General features: G+C 46.8%; 1 protein-coding gene across 2 annotated transcripts in view; it reads left to right on the top strand.

Moving 5' to 3' along the window:
- LOC117461567 (nectin-2-like) overlaps positions 1–21,303 on the top strand; it is an 88,149-nt gene that overhangs the window by 37,690 nt on the left and 29,156 nt on the right. The window contains exons 5-7 of one of the 2 annotated variants that reach the window (XM_034103495.2): positions 497–614; positions 1,441–1,589; positions 8,838–13,615. In XM_034103495.2, coding sequence (XP_033959386.1) covers positions 497–614; positions 1,441–1,589; positions 8,838–9,415 — 845 coding nt within the window. In that variant the 3' untranslated portion in view covers positions 9,416–13,615. Of the gene's footprint in view, positions 1–496; positions 615–1,440; positions 1,590–8,837; positions 13,616–21,303 lie in introns of those variants that run through there. The other variant, XM_034103496.2, reaches the window with a different exon arrangement.

Raw genomic sequence — 21,303 nt, 5'->3', positions numbered from 1 at the left:
ACACACACGCACACACACTCTTGTTGTTCCATGAATTCCTTTGCAGTCCAGCATGTTCCTTGTGTAATTTCCATTTGATTACATTAGCGTAATTTAGTTTTGTACAAAGGGATCTTGCATGACCTTGACCAACTGTTCTGATTTATCGCTTGCCAAAGAGTTTTCCCCCGGACTTGTATACCACGACTGGATTCATTAGTCAGAGAAATAATAACAAGACCTTTGCTAATTGCTTACCCTCTTACTACATTTATCAAAAACAAAAAAACAGTCCTCGTCAAAATCCCTGTTTTGTGTTTCATGGTTCTGCCTCTCGTATAACTTCAGAGACTTGTTGAATCAAAGAGTATTTTTAAGCCGTTGTATGATTATAATCCCCTGAATCTGTAACCACACACTTCCTGGATTCCTTTGCCGCATGAAACCATGGAGTGATTAATTGAGCGCATTTTTTTCTTCTCTCCCCCCCCCTGCCATTCACCTGTCGTTCCCCCAGACGCCCCCCAGGTGACAATAGTAGGTTACGACAATAATTGGTACATGGGTCGTACAAATGTGGCGCTCACCTGCCAGGCCACGGGAAACCCCACTCCGCTGACCGCCCAGTGGAAGACGTGAGTATCCACACAATCGCCATTTACGTTTTCTTGTCTGTCTTGCGTTTTTGGTTCCCCTCGTGTTCCCTTCCTCGCCCTCCGCTGTCAGGTCCACACAGCCGTAATCAGCTCTTTTTATTATCGCCGCCTTTTGCTCTGATTATGGAGATAGTCGTATAATTTCTCATAATGGACTCGATGTACCCCTCGCATAATGAGGGCTACGTCTCTCCCTTATGTCCGTAGTATCAGCCATCGACATAACGGAGACAACATTTGAAGACCTGGAAAGTCGGGTGCTGAAAAATAGGACGGATGAGATTTCCGGCTGGGGTCCAGCAGTTTTGATTTTCCTCATGTCCCCATCGTATTTTCCTCCGCTGTGTGATAATAGATTGCCTTTTGAGGAAGGGGGGAACGGATTGGTTTTGAACAGCTGATCAAGATTACCCGAATGTGATGACGGTGCACAATACAACACATTTCTGTAAATGTACATCGCTCCCAATGCTTATATAAAGTCAAACAAACCACAACTCCTTTTCTCAAGCTTCATCCTCGCGTTGGCCTTTTCCCTCTTTTCAATCCTCATGCCGATTTGGCTATTTTACCTTTGTAGAAATACACTACATGTATACAGTGTTGTACATTTAGACTGTGTAAATATGCACATTGACATTTAATTGTATCTCGTTGCTGTCATCGCTACTACCTCTACTTTCATCACTCTTATTTATTTATGTGTGTCTATTTTTTACCGCAGTGAGAGTTGCCAAAGAAATGTCGTTGTACCTTGTATGATGACAATAAAGATATATTCAATTCTATTGTCGTGCCCCCGCAGGATGACGGGAGAGATGCCCGACACGGTGCAGATCACGGAAAACGTGCTGAAGGTGCTCAAGGTGGACGACGCCGTCAACACCACTTTTGTCTGCCAGGTCAAGAACCGCATCGGGCTGGGCAGGGATCAGGTCGCCGTCATGGTCAGAGGTGAGTTCAAGGACACATGTACACACAGTCCTCATTCAACACTTCAACCTGCTTGGGGAACAAACTGGAACACCAGAAACACGTAGTGGCAGTGTTCCTTGTGTGCACTTCTCTTTTATGGATTTGCATTAGCCTCCTGTCATCACGCATCCGCCCATTTGCTGCTCCGAAGTAGGTTAAGGCGGAGACAACGTGTATTCCGCACACGTTGCATTAATGTCCCAACACACAGATGAATTGGACTCAATAAACCCGTCAGCAAAGCAGTGAATGAAATGAAAAGCACATGTGTGGCTCACCTGGGCCTCGCTCATCATCCAACGCTTCCCCCGGCTTGTATATAGAAACATTCCTATCATCTGAACTGACGAACGAGAACCGAGCTCACTTTCATCACACACACACGTCTGCTGGTGTGCTGTGCTCTCGTGTTTTCCCCAAGGACACACACCTTGTTCTGCCTCACATGAACACACACGCTGAGTCTGGGGTGTGTAGTGTAGGGCTAGAGGGTCCAGCTGCTGTGTGTGTGTGTGTGTGTGTGTGTGTGTGTGTGTGTGTGTGTGTGTGTGTGTGTGTGTGTGTGTGTGTGTGTGTGTGTGTGTGTGTGTGTGTGTGTGTGTGTGTGTGTGTGTGTGTGGTGTGTGTTTGTGTGTGTGTGTGTGTGTGTGTGTGTGTGTGTGTGTGTGTGTGTGTGTGTGTGTGTGTGTGTGTGTGTGTGTGTGTGTGTGTGTGTGTGTGTGTGTGTGTGTGTGTGTGTGTGTGTGTGTGTGTGGGGCATGCCTTTTCGTGCTTTTGGGTTCTCCCTCTCTCTTTATCTCTGCTCCCTATTAAGAATGCGTGTCACTTTTCTACATCTCTTTGCACGCACTCGATAACACGGCATTATCAAAGTTTCTGCCTCGGCGCTACCCAAGGTCGGCCGAGCCGCTTTGTACATCAGATGGCATTTACTGAGCCGCTTTTTCCACGAGGTGTTTAGCCGTAGTTCACACGGAAGAGACGGCATTTTCACTTTTTATTCTCGTTATCTAAAAATGACTCTAAAGTCACGATCACAAAGGCAACAGAGTGGCTTCTCAGCGGTACTCTTGGCCATCGCTGACGAAAGCAAATGAGCAGCGTCCGCTCAGATCCAGAGACTTGAAGAAAAGGCTGCAATTAGTGAAAGCGATGGATATAACTCAATGTGACACTGTTGACTTTGGTGTGTGTGTGTGTGTGTGTGTGTCCATAGCGGGGCCAGTCATGATGGAAAACAGTCGATTCCTGCGGCCCCTTCTGTTCCTCATCGTTTTAGCAGCACCCCTCAACAGAGCTCACTCCCGACTTTCCCCTCATGCAAAATACATCCCACTTAGCCGGAAGTTATGTTCTGCTGACATGGGGGTAAACCATGGGGGTAAACCATGGGGGTAAACCTTGGGGGTAAACCTTGCCTATAACGGGGGAAATGCCCTCGTTTTATCCCCGTGTTTCCCCTGTCCTCTTGCTCAGTCTCTCCGTATTGTATCTCTCACCCCATCTTACGTCAAGTCCCTTGGCTCGTCACGGCGCCTCAGCGTGCGTCACCGCTCGTTCCTCTGGGGCCCTGCTGTACCGTAACCGGCTTCTGTTGCACAAAGCATGTCGCCATCTCCTGCCGTGTATTACAAGCCACAAGCAGGGAAGATACAACGATCCAGGGAGCAGAGGGAGGAAGATGGAGGCTGCCGCTTTTAGACGTTAAGAAGCCCGAGAACGTGCACCGGGATGAATCGGTGCCAGCATGCAATCCCCACACTCAGAGAGGGAGGCATGGGGGAGAGAGGGAGAGAGCGCGTGCTGACGCCATTTAAAACTCCCATGAGCATCTTGTGCCACTGCATCCTATCTGCACCGCTATTGGCCTCCACTATCTCTCAGCCGAGCGTGCGTCTGCAAGCCTCTCAGAGCGCATCAGTCACCCTTTGCTGCTTCAGCTCCTCGCTTCCTCTCCCTCTGCCTCCTATCCTCCGTTTCAACTCCTGTTCTTCATCCCTCTTTCCTCTCATCCCCTCCTTCATGTTCCGGTGTCTCTGGTCTCTTCTCGTGTTCCTACAGTTCCCTTGTCCTATCATCTCCCTCCTCCATCTCCTCCTCCCTGCGTCCCACTCCTCTCTTACTCAGCGGCGAAGGAGGAGGATAAAACGCGAGCTCCAACTCGCTGGCAGTCGAGAGGTGACTGAGGCATTCGGCAGAGTGAAGGAGGGTTTGTGGAAGGCACGGAGAGGGCGAGAAGTGCTCTGAAAGAGATTGAGTTTCCATCAGAGCGAGGGAAATGTAAGAGTGGATGGTGGTGGGATCGGAGCGGGTGAAAGATGTGGAATGAGTCCAGATGGGAGACCTGTGGAGCCTAATGTGAATGCGTGTAGACAAACAGGGCTAAGAGGGGCCGACAGGCGTGAAATGGCAGCACCTGCTACATAGCTGGTGCCTCTCTCCTCTCTGCCCCACAGCTGCATGACACACACACACACACACACACACACATAATACGGTGTGTGTGTGTGTGTGTGTGTTCCCGTGTCCTCTGCCCTCAGTCTGTCCTGTGCTCCCGGAGGCTCAGAGAGGGATGGATGTCCTCCCTTCTCCTTGCCTCTCCTCCTCTCATCTTCGATCCCGCTGCTTACTCACACACACCCACTTTCCATGTGTCTCTCCCTCGCTATCTCTTTCGCTGCGGTTTGCTCTTTTCATTGCATCTCTCATCCTCTCAGTTAGCATATGCTCCCTCCTCATCCTCCTTATCTCTCTCAGGTTATCTTTCAGCCTCCGCTAGGCTGCCGCTGCTCTCGGCTCAGTTAAGAGACTCCTGCCCACAGCACTTTCTCTCCCTCTCTCCCTCTCTTCTGCTCGTGCCCTGCTATCTCCCCCTCTCTCTTTAAGCTTAACTCCTAAATACCAGTAGCTCTTCTTTAATCACAGCTTAGTAGTCTCCATCCTTCCATCCATCCTTTTTCCCCCAGACTCCTCTCTTGGGGGGTTCTTGTGTGGCTAACCTAGATTTCCTACATCCCCCCCTCTCCCATGCTTCCTCTCCGGGGTGGCTCAGCTGAACCTCATTAAGTTAAAATGTCCCCAATTAAACCTCCCAACACATCGTCTGAGGGTCTCCTAAGTGTGTCCTCTTCATTTGGCGCATGCTCTCCGGTAATCGGACACATCGGAGGAGGCGGTTCATCAGCATGTGGCTCTGACGTTTTCCATCCACTGGGTCTGGGTTTGTGTGGCTGCATCTGTCCGTGTCTGTCAGTGGGTTTCTCCGGCCATGCGAACACATCCAGAGAACAGGTCCGATGGAGCCAAGTCTCCCTGCAGCCTGCTACTGGCCCCCTGCCCATCCCTCATTAGCACACACTCTGACACACACACACACACACACACACACACACACACACACACACACACACACACACACACACACACACACACACACACACACACACACACACACACATATATAGCTGCATTCAATAAGTTAACATGCTGACAGAGATTACGAATAAGCTATGCTCGAGGTGTAGCCCAGCGTCAGCCCACTCGTGTGTGTGTGTGTGTGTGTGTGTGTGTGTGTGTGTGTGTGTGTGTGTGTGTGTGTGTGTGTGTGTGTGTGTGTGTGTGTGTGTGTGTGTGTGTGTGTGTGTGTGTGTGTGTGTGTGGTGTGTGTGTGTGTGTGTGTGTGTGTGTGTGTGTGTGTGTGTGTGTGTGTGTGTGTGTGTGTGTGTGTGTGTGTGTGTGTGTGTGTGTGTGTGTGTGTGTGTGTGGCTTGTTTGTTTGTCTGTCTCCCCTTGTTGTACACACAGCATGCATATTGCAGTTCTTTTCGGCTGGCTCGTCCAACATGTGTTTTATAAGATGTCCTCTCCTCACCCGCTGAAATGTATTCCATTGGAGCTGCGTTGTATGCATCTGGTGGGCCTGTACTGGGAGCGTGGGGTCGCTCCTTTCTCCATCCATCTCTTGGACCTTTAAGTGTTGTCTCCAGATTAAGGTTGGAATAAAACATGAATTATCACCCACGGAAGGATTTGCCAGCGTCGACTTTGAGAGAGACACTTGAGAAGTGGCATGAGCGACGCATTACAAATAATAGGATGAGAGGAATTTAGGCAGAATATGCATTTACATTTCATTGCTATTCCCATTGATGTGCGCCGGCATCCGGGCCCCGAGTCTCGAGTGTTTCTACGTGGCACGTGCCAGAGCTCCACGGAGCCCGAGGTGATAATGCATTTCTTGTGTTCCTGTTGGACACTGAGGGCGAGCTCTCACTCTTGTGTGTGTGAACTGCAATGCTTAGCACTGCTCAAGGGGCAGGGGCAGGGGGGGGCACTGGTTCGGAGTGTGGTGGTTTGCTCGGGGGGCTGGTGGGAGAAATTGAAAGGAAGGAAGGGGAAAACATACCCACATTAAATTATAAAATGTCTTCCCTAGGCGTTTGTTGAAAGTGAAGCGCAGCGGAGGAGGTAACATGTGACTGAAATGCAAACGCAAATTGGAGAGATGGCAGGGAAATGGATTTAGAAGCGACGGGAGGAGCGTGTGCACGAGACAGCTGGAGAAAGGGCTCGAGAGGAAGGGCTCAGGTGGAGTCGTCGGTACCCCAGCGGCTTCTCTCTTGACAAGAATCAGTGTTACAAGAGTAATGCTGCCGGCGCTGCACACTTCACACGAGGGGTTGGCTTCCGGTGGGTTCCAAACGGGGATGACAATAAGAATCGGGCTGATTCAAATAAGGCAGGGATTTCCACAGTAGCCTCTGCTGGTTAATCCTCCGCAGCGGCTGCTCGCAGAGTGGACCAGAACGCGTTTGCAGCAGCCTTACCCAACGACCAGGGATTGAAATTAAAAATTCATTATTAAAAAAGCATTATTTCATTTTATTGTCTACTAGTTCATGAGTGCAACACCTGAAGGAAGCAGGCGCACTTAAACATGATGGATGATAAGCAGGCTTTATTACAACGGATAATATTCGTACAACATTGTGCCTTCTTCAGGGATGGAACGAGTCAAATGAAAGCTATCTTTTGTTATTAACAGAAAAGAATATGATATAAAGAATTGACGAATCCATGTTCTCATACACTCTGTAAGTGTGATATACGTTCAGACATCAATATTTCCGTCGACTAAAAATACTATTACTTCGCATTTAAGAGAAGCCTGTTGTTGCAAAAGCAGCTGCCGGCATTAAGCCTAAGCTGGGTATCCTTCAAAGTGAAGTGCTCCTGCCTCCTGTATACGTTGTAATCACTTGCACATGTTCCTCTGTAACATAACAATGTCACTTGGAGAACATCTCTGTTGAAAGTGCTTCACCGTGCGTGCAGTGGTTGGAGCTGACCCTTAACTCGGGCGGTGTTGAGTGCCATACTCCCTGCCCACTCAGCTATAGATGATGACCACATGGGGGGAAACGGTCATGGGGTCTGCGGGGAGTTGTCATTCTCACAGGAAGCACTTAGAGCCCTGAACTCGTGGCCCCCGAAAGCCTGTGCGGTAACACTCTTTCTGAGAGGTGTCGATCACCAGCACGAGACCCTTCACTGCGCTGACTCGAATGTGTAAATTGCAACAAGTATTGAAAGCTGGAAATTGCTTTATTTAAATCAGATATTTCCTAATTCAAATAGTATGTTGGACCATTTTCCTATGTCTTTGTACGGATGGATTGATTTTGTATAAAGAATAAATTATCTTCTAGAAAAGTAAGGAATTACGTTGAGGTATTTTTTGGTACGAGTGGTATTTAGATTTGCGATCTCACGGTTTTGATTCTCAGTGACTTCAAATAACACAAGATATTAAAAAAACTGCCTGTTGGTCGGCTCAGGCTATATTTTTATACACGTTATAACACGTTTCTTTGCCACAACTTTGGCTTTACAAGAGAAGTGTGTATCAGCAGGTACGTCAGTTATTTTATTAATAAGAAAAGTTTTAAAAAATGGATTTTAAGAAGTTGAATCCACTCTTACAATATTAATGGTTCGCTCCACACCTAGTTGTATTGCTGCTGTAACTTTGGTGTTATTGCCCCAGTACATCTAAAGAACTCGGCGTTAATGTTAAGTGGTGTCTTCCTATTCTGCACAAGCCGCTGTGTATTCTTGCTGTTCAAATACCTGCTTTGAAGTATTGTACTAATATCACTGCGGAGGGATACAGAGGGAGGTCAGAGACGAAGCGCGATAAGGCTGACCAGTCATATGGGACGTCTTCACAACCCCTGATTTAGACGCCACCACCTCTCCCTTCTTATGCACACACAAAAACAGTGTGCTGGATGGTGGAGCCCTACTTTCACTAACGCCCTCCTCGGCCAGTCTGCACTCTAAGAAGGCATGTGTTGAGTTCAAAACTAACTTTAAATGCCGTCTTTTCCCGTGTCTCTGTGTGACATGGCAGTCGTGACTAAAACAAAAGCGTGGAATACAAAAAATGGACATGAAGTCGAGCGGTGAGAGAGAGAGGTGGCAAACCTTCCCTCTGCTCATGGCTTCCAGGAAGAGTTGTCACTCCGCCATGTCCCTCCCCTCCTCCTCCTCCTCCTCCTCCTCCTCCTCCTCCTCCTCCTCCTCCTCCTCCTCCTCCTCCTCTAATTTCCAACCTCCTCTCCTCCATCCATCATTATCCTCCTCCGCTGCATGGCCTCCACCTGTTCTGCGTCTGCAAACACCGTGCCCTGCTCCTTCACTAAATGTGTGTGTGTGTGTGTGTGTGTCTTGCACCTCCCTCCCGCCCTCCCTCCCTCCCTCACGTCCCCCCTTTGCCTTGTGATTTGTGGTGAGCCTTGGAAAGACCCTGGTCGAAGAGGGGCGACACTGGGGGGAACGTGGTTGTGACTTGGCTGTGGGGATGGGGACAGGAGCAGCTCTGAGGGAGAGGAGGAAATGTCAGTGTAGCAAGAGACTCAGCGCGCACACACACACACACACACACACACACACACACACACACACACACTTCTGACTGTACCGACACCTCAGCACTCTTACACACTTCACTAAGTTCAGAGCAGCACCACTGACATCACCCAAACGCCTACCTTTCTCGTGTTTCCTTGGCATTACCCTTTCTTCCTTCTCCTTTTTTATGCAGTATCTATTTCCCCTCTTGGTCTCTCTTACACACTGTTCTCTTTTTTTTTCCCAATTCTCAACCATATTTCCTTTCTTCCTTTTTTTTCTCCCTCTCTCCCCCCACCTGTCCTCCCTCCTGCAGAGCCCTCAGTGAACCCATCCAATGCCGGCGTGGTGGCGGGAGCTGTGATTGGCTCCCTGCTGGCTCTCCTTTTGGTCGCCGCTCTCATCGCCGTGCTCATCACCCGTAGCCGCCGGCAACAGCAGGGTTACCGCGCCAATGACGGCAGCGACATGAAGACGCGCATGTTCGGCGGGGGCAAGAAGGCCAGCAAGAACGGCACGGGCGGAGGCAACGGGAGCGGAGTTGGAGTCGGAGGCGGAAACAACAATATGCCGATCTACGTCTACGATCAGGGCTCCTCCCACCCCGGCCTCGGAGAGAAAAACAACCACCACCAGCCGCTCACCATGGGGGGCGTCGCCACGACACCCACCGCCCAAGATATCCTGCTGAGCAACGAGCTGGATGACGGCGAGAGGAGGAAGTTTGACGAGCTGGAGGAGGACGAGAGGTATGATAATTTCACCGGAGGCGCCCCCATCCTTCAGCTCCGCCCGCCACACGACCAGGACGATATAATTGGAGACTACATGGATGACGACATGGAGTCCCAGCGAGATGGATCTGTCATCTCACGGACTGCTGTCTACGTATAGAGGAGGAGAGGAGAGGAAAGGAGAGGAGGAGGAGGAGGAGGAGGAGAAGAAGAAGAAGAAGAAGAAGAAACAAGGAAGGATGGAGGATTCCTCCCGAGGATTTTTCGGCCCTGTTCGGATGGAGAAGAGAAAATGATACCACTTTTAATTTTTCGCGAATTGATCTTAAACATAGCCTATTATTAATCACAGTGCTACCCCAGAATGACCGAGCCGACGGGAGGAAAGCATATTCTGGTCCCTAAGAACTGAACACAAACCACTGCTCGTGCTATCGCTATCACTGGGACCTTGACATGCTCTGGACAGACAGACTAAAAGAGAAAACCGATGTAGTGTGGGAGTGGCATCATGATACAAGCTCGGCTAAAGCGGAAGAACCTCTCTTGCATATTCACCAACAGTGTGGAAGTGGTTGTCAAGCAGTTAGTTAAACATCCATGCCTGCTTCTCCCCGCGGCGAACCTTCATGTAATGCATTGTGCCGTGACAGCTGGTGGACACTTTGTAACTATGGCTGGGTTGGCAGGAAAACATCTAGAGGTAGACATCAGGAGATTTAGCTAAGAAAAGAAAAGCTGCTGGCGAGCTCTCATTTCCACTCTCGCTGCCTTCCTCTCATTTCCACTCTCGCTGCCTTCCTCTCATTTCCACTCTCGCTGCCTTCCTCTCATTTCCCCTCTCGCTGCCTTCCTCTCAAACGGCTCTGCAAGCTATCGACAACTTGCTTGATTTGACAAAACCCTAACAAAACCATTCCTCGTGTGCTGCAGCATCGAACTCTAACTATGAAAGTTTGAGTTCCTAACAAGGACACATGCAAACGTGTGTACTGTGCCTGGAGGAAGGAGACGGTGAACAAGAGAGGAGGGAATGAGGTGTAGCCGATCTGACGGGGTCGAGGCACGGAGAGAGGAGGGAGAGGAGTCTCTTCCTCCTCTCCCTCGTCTCCTCAGAGCGCTCCTGACAGGAGGAGCTTGATTGGTAACGAGCCGCGAAGTCACTCGCTTAGCCGGCAACAACAGATTGCCACCACTTATCGTTTATGACGTGACGATTCCCCCCCCCCCCACACCTCTATCTCTCTTATCATTCCTCCGTCTCTCTCTTTTCATCCCTCTCTCCCAGTGTTTTATGGGGAGTCTATGATTTATCCAGTAACGTGGAGGTCAGGGCCACAGAGAGCAGCCGAGTGATGTGTCAAATGCCCCACTCACTCTAGTCTTACTCTGTATCCTGCCCGGACCCCCCAGGACTGGCTCTGATCCACCTGGAGGGCCATGTTGCAGTATTGTGTCAATGGCCTGAAACCCCGCCCCCCAAAAATACAACCACTTGAGGTTTGATAGATTGTCAACGGGATCAGGTAACAGTTCTATCCATTAAGCGGTGTTGTTAAATGTAGAGAATTGATCGGGAGACATAAAAGGTTTCATCAGCTGCGAACCTTCGGGAGTCATATTGACTAACAGGCATCAGGCAGTGAGATGGCCCTTTACGATGTGGCTTCAGGGCTGATTGTCTCCCGACTGTTAATGTATCCTCATAACGAGCCACCGGAGGCTCGCCCGGGCAGATATTACTCCGTGGGAACCGCACGCTGCTGTCCTGGAGGCGGAGCGTTTACATCCGGCGTGCGTCACTGTGTCTATGTAGCCACTAGATGACTGTGATGGACAATCTTTGAGAGAAGCCCTACTGTAGCTCCTCTAATCGGGCTTTCCCTGGCCTTTCTAATCAAATCCCTCGTGACACACTGGGACTCTGGTGAGGGCAGCTCTCGGTGAGTGTCCTGCCCTCTTATAAGGCCTACCAAAGATCTGGGTTGCAGCTTGCTACAGGTCATGAGGTCGAATGCAGAGCGACCCGCTGCCAACAGCCAGGATGACTTTGCCTGCCTGCATTTCCTCTCATAGCAGATTATAACCTTGAGCTATAGAGGTGGGAAACACTACATGTATCCGTATAGGGCCAGACAGTCCATTGTGAAAGCTGTTGACCTTCAAAGAGGCGGAGAAGTGGCTTTTAGTGTTCGAACGCGGTCTAGCATATTGTAAGCCAGTGTTCAATAAGATTATCGTCTGATGGCCTTAGCTTATATATAAACGCAGCTCCAGTCAACCCGCTGCAGTTCATTAACTGAACCCAGCCGGTTTGTGACGACCACTAAAAAAAAAAATTACTTATGTATTACTTATTTTTGCACTTGTGTGTGTCACCGCTACAAAGAGAAATATAAGTGTAATACTTGGTTTTGGGGTCAAAATAGCGATAAGGGACAAAACTGTTGTATGTACATTTTGGTGTGAGGTATCTGTGAACTATATATGTAAGCATCTTTATTTTTCTTGTGAAAATGTGGATATTTATAACGATGTAAATATCAGATCGATGGAGCCAGTGTTGTGGAATAAAGAAGGCGTTCTGGGTCAGCTAAACCTGAAGTTCAAATGTCTCAGAGGGCAGTCAGAATGTAATTTTAACCTAATGAATACCTCGGCGGTTCGAGTGTTAAAAAACACTGAACCGACTGAGCGGAGTTTGCCTAACAGTCGATTTGTATCGGTGGGAAAAATTATATAATTGTATAATTTGTTTTGTGAAAGATAACATTGCCTGCAATTCCACAAAATAAGCACACCGTGTTTTTTTGCACAATTGGCTTCTCCTTGACAGACACCCTGCACAATGCAATACCCACAATACTTATAATTGATCCGGTACACCGTAACCACACAAGCAGCAGGCGGTGGTGTGTGTTGACTCAGCTCTGTGTGTGTATTCAGTAGTGTGTATTTCCGTGATGCTCGGAGGCTTTGGGACATCTCTCACTGCCATTGGGGCTGTAACCTGAGTAGCCTCTATTTATGTCACCATGGAAAACTGAAGATATTATTGTGCGTTTCCTAAACACACTTACTCGCACACACACACACCTACTGTACATATACAGAATGCAGAGAAACATTCTCCCACACACAAACACCCCTCAGTCACTCATTATGCTCACTCCCACAGCCAGACTGTGCCGAAGACACCTCATACCTGACAACTTCGCCATCTCCTGACATAAGCCCACACAAATTTGCTCGCATAGCCGCACACGCACACACGCACACACGCACACACACACTTCTTGCTCAGTGGCTCCATCAGGACATATACCGTGTCCTGTTACAGTGAAAAGAGCCGCAGTGTGATGTCCCCCCCGCTCCACCGCTTTCTATTCTTCAAGACCTCACTCTGAAACGACCACATTGAACACACACATTCAGGGACACACACACACCTTTCACCCGGTGCTGGAGAAACGGGATTTTGGACCGTTTGTCCATTCCACTTCGAGGAATATAGCTTTCATAAAAATGCCACTGTGCTGACCCGCTCCACCTCCCGTCTCACTTTGAATGCTTTTCGAGCCGAGACTTCCTACTCGCCTCCAAAATGTTTTGTTTTTTCAACTGTTCTCACTTCAGCCACCTCCGCGACCGCCTCCATAAACACACACACACACCGTTGCCACCCACCTCAGCATCAACGTTAAAGGCTTGTCAGACAAAATGCTTTTAGAGGAATCCACGATCCCAGCCCGGGTCTAGCACAAGGTTAGGTCGTCAAAACACCCAATATTCATCTTTATTTTCCCAGAAAAGCGCATGTTGCCATCTCTTCGGTTCCAGACATTTGATGACTAATCAAAGCCTTAACATCTCCCATCTCACTTGCAAAAAAGAAGGAATTAAAGAGAAAAGTTCCCTGTGTACATAGTATAAATATATAAATATGTAGCAGAGAAAAAGATATTACTAATTTATGGTGTCACGTTTGTGTATTTCTCAGTGACAGCAAGCATGAAGGATTTATTTTCTCCTATTACAGTTTCCTCTCTTTTCTGTTATTTTGCAGTGCTTTATAATTTATGTGCTTTATTCTTGACTGCTGCGCGGATTGCTGCCAAAACTGGCAAATGTGCTTCTATACAAATGAACTGTACACACAACAAACCAGTCGCCCCCCCAAATGTGCTTTTTATTATTGACTGCTGTGTAATCGTTGGTTTTTTTTGTATTCTTTTTTTTCATTTCCTATTTTGTGAAAAAAATAACTAAGAAATTAGAATTGTTGTCACCATTTTGTCATGTCTTCCTATCTTTTTTTGTATTTTGTTGCTATTAAAGAATTCTTGATTTTTGAAATGTTTCTGCCGGTTGTATCTGCCTCTCCTTTCCTTCCTGTCTGTCCATGTAACACCTGAGGTTAGTTTGGGTGACTGAGGAGCCAGATGGATTAGAGGTGTAAGTAATTGATTCTCACTGATTAGATTTATAGATTAATTGATCGGGCCACAGTCTCTTGTCAGCCATCTTTCACACTTCAGACACCCCCACCCTCTGTGTGTTTGTTTTTTTCACTCATTTCCTGGTCTGGCTGTTTCTCTCATTCCAGTTTTGATAAATCGGGGCTTGTGTCAACAGAGGTGCGATAACACGCTCGTGGGAAATAGCAGAAGCCATTTTGTGTTAAACTATTGTCCTGTACTGGAGCTCCACCTCCTCCCAGTCTCTGTCATTCATACATGTTTCTCTGGTTGGCTAAAGTTAAGGGGGCACTAAAGTGTACATTAACTTAATTATTTAAAGACCTATATAGTATATAATCATTATATTCAGCCGTAGCTAAATGTACTCTCACACAGAGAGCAAAAGGTTGAGGAATGTGGTGCCGTAGCTGCAGTGGATATCCTGCAGGGAGGCAGTTTGTGTTTTCAGTTGGGGAATGTGCAGGCCAAGCTGAAACTCTGTGAATGGAGCGCCTCTCAAAGGCTGCATTGTTTGAACTCTGACTAAACCAAACGGGTTTGGTCCAATTTTAACAGAAGGGCATGTAGAGGGGTCTGTCTCTCTGTGTACATGTTTATGTATGAATGTCTTGGCATGGGAGAGAGTGTGTGTTCTCATGCGTGAATGTATGTGCACCTGCCTTATTTGGTTTTTCAAACAAGTACCCCTCTGTGCCGCCGCTAAAATGATACAATCAAGTTGTGCTGTTAACGTCCCCGCGTCTGTGACAGTTGGTTTATGTCGATTATGGCAGCGCGCCCTCGCTGTCTGCCCGGTGCTTTGATGCCGTCATGTATCTCTGTTATCCTGGCTCCTTGTCACACTTCATTTTTGTTGCAGGCTTCTTCTGTCAATGCACAGCTATTTACTGTGAGTCCAGCCCACCATCTGGCCTCTCTAATTGCTTTGGATTTCAGGCTGGCGAGATAGAGAGCACTTACACACACTCCGCGCGCGCGCACACACACACACACACACTAGGTTTTTCTAGCTGAATGTGAAAGACAGCAGAAAGGCTTTTAAGCTGCAGCTCGGCTGTGCAACACTTACATTTTGGTCTCCGTTTGTCACCGAAAAAAAGTGTTCGCCTCATGTGGGAGTGGTGACCCCGTAACGCAGAACCTGTCCTATTTGAGCTCCGAGCAAATAACCTGGACCTGAAGCCAAAGCGACAGCAGCTCCGCCGAGCTCCACCGCCGTGTTCAACATTAGCTTTCAGTGATGAGACGTGTGTGTGTGTGTGTGTGTGTGTGTGTGTGTGTGTGTGTGTGTGTGTGTGTGTGTGTGTGTGTGTGTGTGTGTGTGTGTGTGTGTGTGTGTGTGTGTGTGAGAGAATGGCGCTCCCGGTGAGGGGAGTCATTACTTTTAGGGTGAAGACTTGGTTAGGCATGTGTTGGTTAAGGTTAGGATAAGTCCCAGGTAATGCATGTAAATCAATGTAATGTCCCCTGAAGTGATGTTTACATTGTGTGTGTTCTCTGCTCACACAGCGTGGTAAACAAGTATGTTCATGTGTTTCAGTTTCTGTTGTGCAGCTTAGATTCCAACAGCATGTTTGTGTGGGAAAGTGTTTATGAGCTAAGTGTTATCAGTTTGTGTATGGAGCGAAAAGGGTGTGATAATGTGTGTGCACTGTTTCACACATGCATGTTTGTACGTGGCTGTATTTACCTTCCAGTTCTGGCAGCCACAGCCGCAGTGTTGATTACACATCTGATGGTGTGTGGATTAGCACACAGACCCACTTTAGGCTCTCTGCTGATAACTGCTCACACAATGCTCCTCATTTAGCCTCTCACCCTCCGGCTCCAGACCTAACTAATAAATCCCAGAGAGGCTGATGAAGGGCCTGGACTGTTGCATGGATTTCTGAGTGATGGATGTTCACCACATCCATCACTCAGAAATCCATGCAACAGTCCAGGCCCTTCACAGGGATTAAAGTGAGTGTCTTCCTCTGACTTCAATTATTAAAGTAGGCTCCTGCATATTTTTTTTGGCTTACTCGTGCATTTTGATTGAGCCTGTGGTGAATCATCACATCTCCAGCAGTGTGTGTCTTGTTACTGGAGTATTTCTATCAAACAGGGTTACTTTTAACTGGCTCTTCTTTTAACTGACACTGGTATGTTTCTCATTATTTTTTTATTCCGGCACATTGGATCTGACTCACAGCGCGGCTGTGAACACACTCCTTCCGTTTAAGGACAAGACCCTAAGCATGCAGGGGAGGTAATTAAGCAGAGTTATGGTCGAGCTGTGGAATGTTCTTCTCTGGCCAAGTCAGTCATCTGACCTCAGCCCGGCATGTGTTTCATTTTCTGAAGATGAGACTGAGGAAGGCTCTGGAAGACGCCTGGCAGCTCATCAAAAGGAGAGATAGCAAGTGTCTGGTAAGGTCTGTGAGTTTAGAGGACTTCCCAAAGTTTGTGTTAACTTCGCCAATTGATTTATTTTAGTACTGTTTGGAAACCACATAAAATGTATCATTATGTAACGTAGTACATTTAAGCTGCACAAAATGTGGGTTTTGTATATGAAAAGCCTGGATTTGGGCGGTGGTGGCGAAGTCGATAGGGACTTGGCTTGGCAACTGGAAGGTCACCAGTTCAAGTCCCGGCAAGACCAAGTGCCACCGAGGTGTCCCTGAGCTAGGCACCGTTCCCCACACTGCTCCCCGGGCGCCGTTCAAAATGGCAGCCCACTGCTCCGAACTAGGATGGGTCAAATGCAGAGAAACAATTTCCCCACGAGGGATTAATAAAAGTCCATCTTATCTTATCGATCTTATTTGAACTATATTTGCAAAACCTCTGAGTATGTTGCATTCACTTCCACATACTCTTCTGCCTAAATGAACTGCAGGTCTTAAGACTTTCAAATGGCAGACTGCCAGGCAAAATGTTAAAATGATTTACCCATTCTGTATTTAAAGTTATGTAGAAAACATTTAACCCTTAATCATTTCAATAACCACTACTGGAAATATTAAATTGAGCAAATTGGTTAACAATTGTCGTGAACAATTTGTATAGAACGTAGCTCGTAACGGTATATGGTTGAAGCAGTCATTTGAAGACGTATAGCTTGTGTTAACTTGAGTGTAAATGGTCTCTGGTTTGTCATACTTATTGTTAATTTAATAAGCTGTGTGCGATATACTGAATTGAGCATGCAGTATGTAAGTTAGAGATTTCAAACACAGCACTAGTGTCCAAAGCATGCAAACCATGCTCCTCTGTGAGAAACGACATGCTAATGTCAACATGCTGGGACAATGCTAACGTTGACTATGGTCTTAGTTTGTTTAAACTCTATAGTCTAATGGGAATGGCATTAGTTTGGTTTACGACCAAATTCCAAACTAATCCTGTCCTGATAAGGCTGCACAATAAAAGGTTTATGGGTCACTAAAATGAGGTTAAGGCCCATACCACAACCCACAACATTCACTGTTCATGCATTCATACATGTCATACCCTCCTCTCTCTCTCTCTCTCCGTACTTTCTCTGGAGAATATTGATACAACACAAAAACCCCTCTATACAATATAAGGTTTAATTTCTCACTCAAAACCAAATGTGGACCTCGTGGCAGAGCGATAAGAAAACCTCTAGGCGTCATCAAAGTCAGTGCGACTCATTCTCTGGGGAACATTTCTGCACAGGATTCCATAGCAAGTTGAAATACTTCAGTCTTGTTCAAAGAAGGGGACCGACCAGCATGGCTAACAATCCTTACAGTACCAGCATCGTATTTGATGTCAAATAAAGACGTCAGTACCTGATGGTCATTGTTCAAAGTCTCAGCATGAACTTGGTGACAAGGTGCTAATCAGTTACAGTCTAAAGTCCTAGACTGCTGTGGTCCACACACACACACACACTTTCATTTCCACCGTTGATATTGCTCACGTTCACGTCCTCCTGTATTGAAAATAAATGTAAATCGATATTTTATTTTAAGAAAATGTGTGTGGAGTTCTTCATTTTGCACTTTCTAAGCCAGTTTGTGACAAAGTGGAGCCAATTTGGTTTCTGGTTGGTTGTGAAAGTTGGATTAGGTAATTTCCCGTGGCACAGGTTATATATAGTGCTGGGATTTGTTTTGTGTGGGAATCATATGCCGCCTGCTCTAATCTGCTGTCTTCTTAGTTTGGTTCCTTCAGTAGTTTTTTTTTTTCGGGTGGATGCCGGCGGCAGAAACATCACGTAACTACCACTCATCCACTTACGCTCTGGAAACAGGCATTACAACGTTAATGGAAATAGTAGTTCTTCCACACCTTAATATGTACTATAATGTAGTGTCAAATATTGTGCGAGATGGTTTGATTGACAACATCAATTTCAACGGAAATGTCCCAAGGACGCTCCTGTCAAAGTATTGAACTCAAATAGAACAACAAAAGAGTGCTTTTCAAGAATTACCACAGATGCATTTCTTCGATCGTATAGAGTTGTGTTGCCGTGTTGAGCAAGGTGAAAGCAAAGTGCAGAGGAAGTTCCATTTGTAAATCACAGGAAATTGGAAAACGTATCATTCCTCTCCCTCAAGCGGTAAATGCTTACATCGGATCATCTGACTTCTGGTCATGCAGGTTTTTTTCAGATATGTGTGTCTGCTATACCCTTACACACACTTTTATAAATACACACCGAGGCAGCAGACGGACAGGGGGAAGTGGATTCTCCTGTTTCCCCTGGAGGCCCCTGGGCGTTTACTCTTCCTGTCCCGCGCTGATAGGCTGGAGGTATATGGGTGGTTGCAATGCATTGTTGGCCGGATGAGGCACGTCTCCCTCGGGGTGGCACTTATTATACATCCATGGGTGGCACATGCTCAGCCGACTTCTGGGAGGGCAGAGAAGGGCAGGGAGCGAGGGGGAGAGGCAGTATGGACGGAGGGCAACGAGGGAGAGATCTGATGCCTTGTGTGTTGGCAAAAGCAACAGAGATAGCCGGCATATGAATTTAACAGTGACTAATGCATGATTGAATAAAAGGGGCAAAGAGAAGAAAGAAGAAGAAGAAGAAGAAGAAGAGGAGGAGGAGGAGGAGTCTTGGAGGAATTGGAGAGTGAAAGGGCAGAAATCAGAGGGAGAAAGGGAGGAGACGCCTGATTAAAGATGGAGTGGAAGACGGCTGAGTGAAGGGAGGGGGACCAGGAGGGCTGAGTTGTTGCAGCTGTGTTGATTTAGCTTCTCACATCAGATTGTGTGTGAGAGAGAGAAAGAGAGAGAAAGAGAGAGATATATATATATAAACGGCCAACATCACCAGATTGCAGAGCGATTGCTTTGCGTGTTAGCGAGTTAAATAAGCCCCGAAAAATCTTCATGCTGAGACTTACCTGGAACAAATCCTGTTCTAGACGATAGAAAAACAAAGAACATTACGTGAATGCATGATGACCACCAGGGAGTGTAGCTTTGAGCACCGCGTGCACGTGTGTGTGAGTGTACGTGACTGGGTATGAATAAAATAGATTTATATCAGGGAAAGAATGGTTTGTTGCTGCTCCTAAGAATAGATTCTGTGACGGAAATGATTTTGATGCTGTATGCAAGTGTGTGTGTGTGTGTGTGTGTGTGTGTACACATGCGTGTGTGTGTGTGTGTGTGTGTGTGTGTGTGTGTGTGTGTGTGTGTGTGTGTGTGTGTGTGTACATGTCTCGTTTTGTGCGTATTTGCCCTGGAGTGTTTTGCAGATCAAATGCACTTGCTGTTTAATTCACCGTCTCAACAGGCAGCTCTTACAAAGTACATGCACGCACTGGCACATGCACGTCTGCATACCCTCAGATATAAACATACAGAATGGGAGATGAATATGGAGATACAAACTAAATAAGTCTGCAAATATTTGCTTTTAGGAACTGGAGAGGGTCTTCTGGGGACTGCTAAGTACAAAGTAAATCGTGTGTGCGTGTAAGGACTGTGCCGATGTTCGCCTGCCTCGCAGAACGGCATGTGAATGCAAATGTATGTTTTCTTCTGAGTGGGAGTTTATCACAACTGTTTTCTGACTAATGTTGAACGACTAATGTTTGTGCTTCGCTCTTGAGATGACATCAGAATTGAATTATATCATGCCCCGTGCTACCATGATTAAATGCGTCTGTGCAGTCATTAACATTGTGCATGTATTGAGGCCGGAATCACTGTCATAATATTATTAAGAGTATTGTCTGAAGTTTGTCACAATATGAAAAATGAAGACAACATTACATTTAAATTAAAACATTTTCAGTGCAATACACTTCCCTGTTATGCATTACATCAGTCAAACCCTAAATACCATTAACATATTGCATTAGTATTTAATTACTTTTTTTAGAAGATTAATCGAGTTTCACCATGAGAAAAGTATAATGAATATAAAGTATATACTTGAGGTTTATGTAGTAGCATATCTTACACTGTTATATTTAGCATTATACAGCTGAACCACTCACTCTATAACAATGCTTGTTCACCAACTTATTGTGGCTATTTTAGTATATGGAATATTTCATTTCTAATACATACATTTCATAAATTGTGCCATTATTGTAAAGTGAGATTATTTTGCTCACACATTTGTATATATAATATATAAGACTGCAACTAACATTTTTATGACAGTTTAATCTGCCATTTGGTTTTTTCGATTCATCCTATGGTGTATGAAATGTTCTCAGCTCTCAGTCTGGTGAGGCTCTATTATGTCTTTTGGGATACCCTTTTCTGTAGTGTGCTATTGAACTTCACTATTGCGGCTTTCACACCAGCGCTTTTCCCTGTCTAGCTCCGAGCGGGAGCTTTTCTGGTTCAGCTCCGGTTTCCCTTTTCTGCTCCAGCTCTGTTCACACCGCCCAGAGCTGCGTCATGACGTCACCGTTTACGTGCCTGCTTCACAAAATCCAAACCGCGCGGATATCCCTCACATCGACAACAACAACAATGGCCGATTGTATTGAAGCGCTGTTCGCTTTGGTTATCCGCTTACGAAACGAAATGGAAGGCATCGGACGACTTTACAAGGGACAACTTTACTTGGAACTTTACAAACATCACATGCGAAATGCAAGACTTCTTTGTGGTCTTCAGCATCAACGACGAATCTGCCCCCGCCTCGACGTAAGAGAGACGTAAGCGACGCCGCCTCTTAGCTCCGAAGCTCTTGCCTCTAGACCGACAATCTTTTGGAGCTGGAAGTGAACCGGATTCCGGAGCTAAGAGGCGGTGCCTCTGCGGTGTGAACAGGAAAAACCGGTACTTTTCAGCTCCAGCTCCGAGCCGGAGCTGACAACGCGTTGGTGTGAAAGGGGCAATAACACTCCCGCTTCTATTGGCTAGCGCTCCAACACACTGTACGTGAGGGGCGGGACATCTCTAAGTGGTTGACCAATAACAGCAGAGCCGGCCAGCTAACCAATGAGAGCAGACTGGGCTCTGGTGTCAGACAGAGGGGGAAAAGCGGTGCTGCAGCACAGGCAGTATGAGACAAAGAGCTTTTTGAACATTAAAGCGTGGAGACATGTCAAATGATGGATGTACTATAATT

This window comes from Pseudochaenichthys georgianus, chromosome 16, assembly GCF_902827115.2.
Source record: "Pseudochaenichthys georgianus chromosome 16, fPseGeo1.2, whole genome shotgun sequence".
Taxonomy (NCBI): Eukaryota; Metazoa; Chordata; class Actinopteri; order Perciformes; family Channichthyidae; genus Pseudochaenichthys; species Pseudochaenichthys georgianus.
This window is presented reverse-complemented; position numbering and strand designations above follow the sequence as displayed.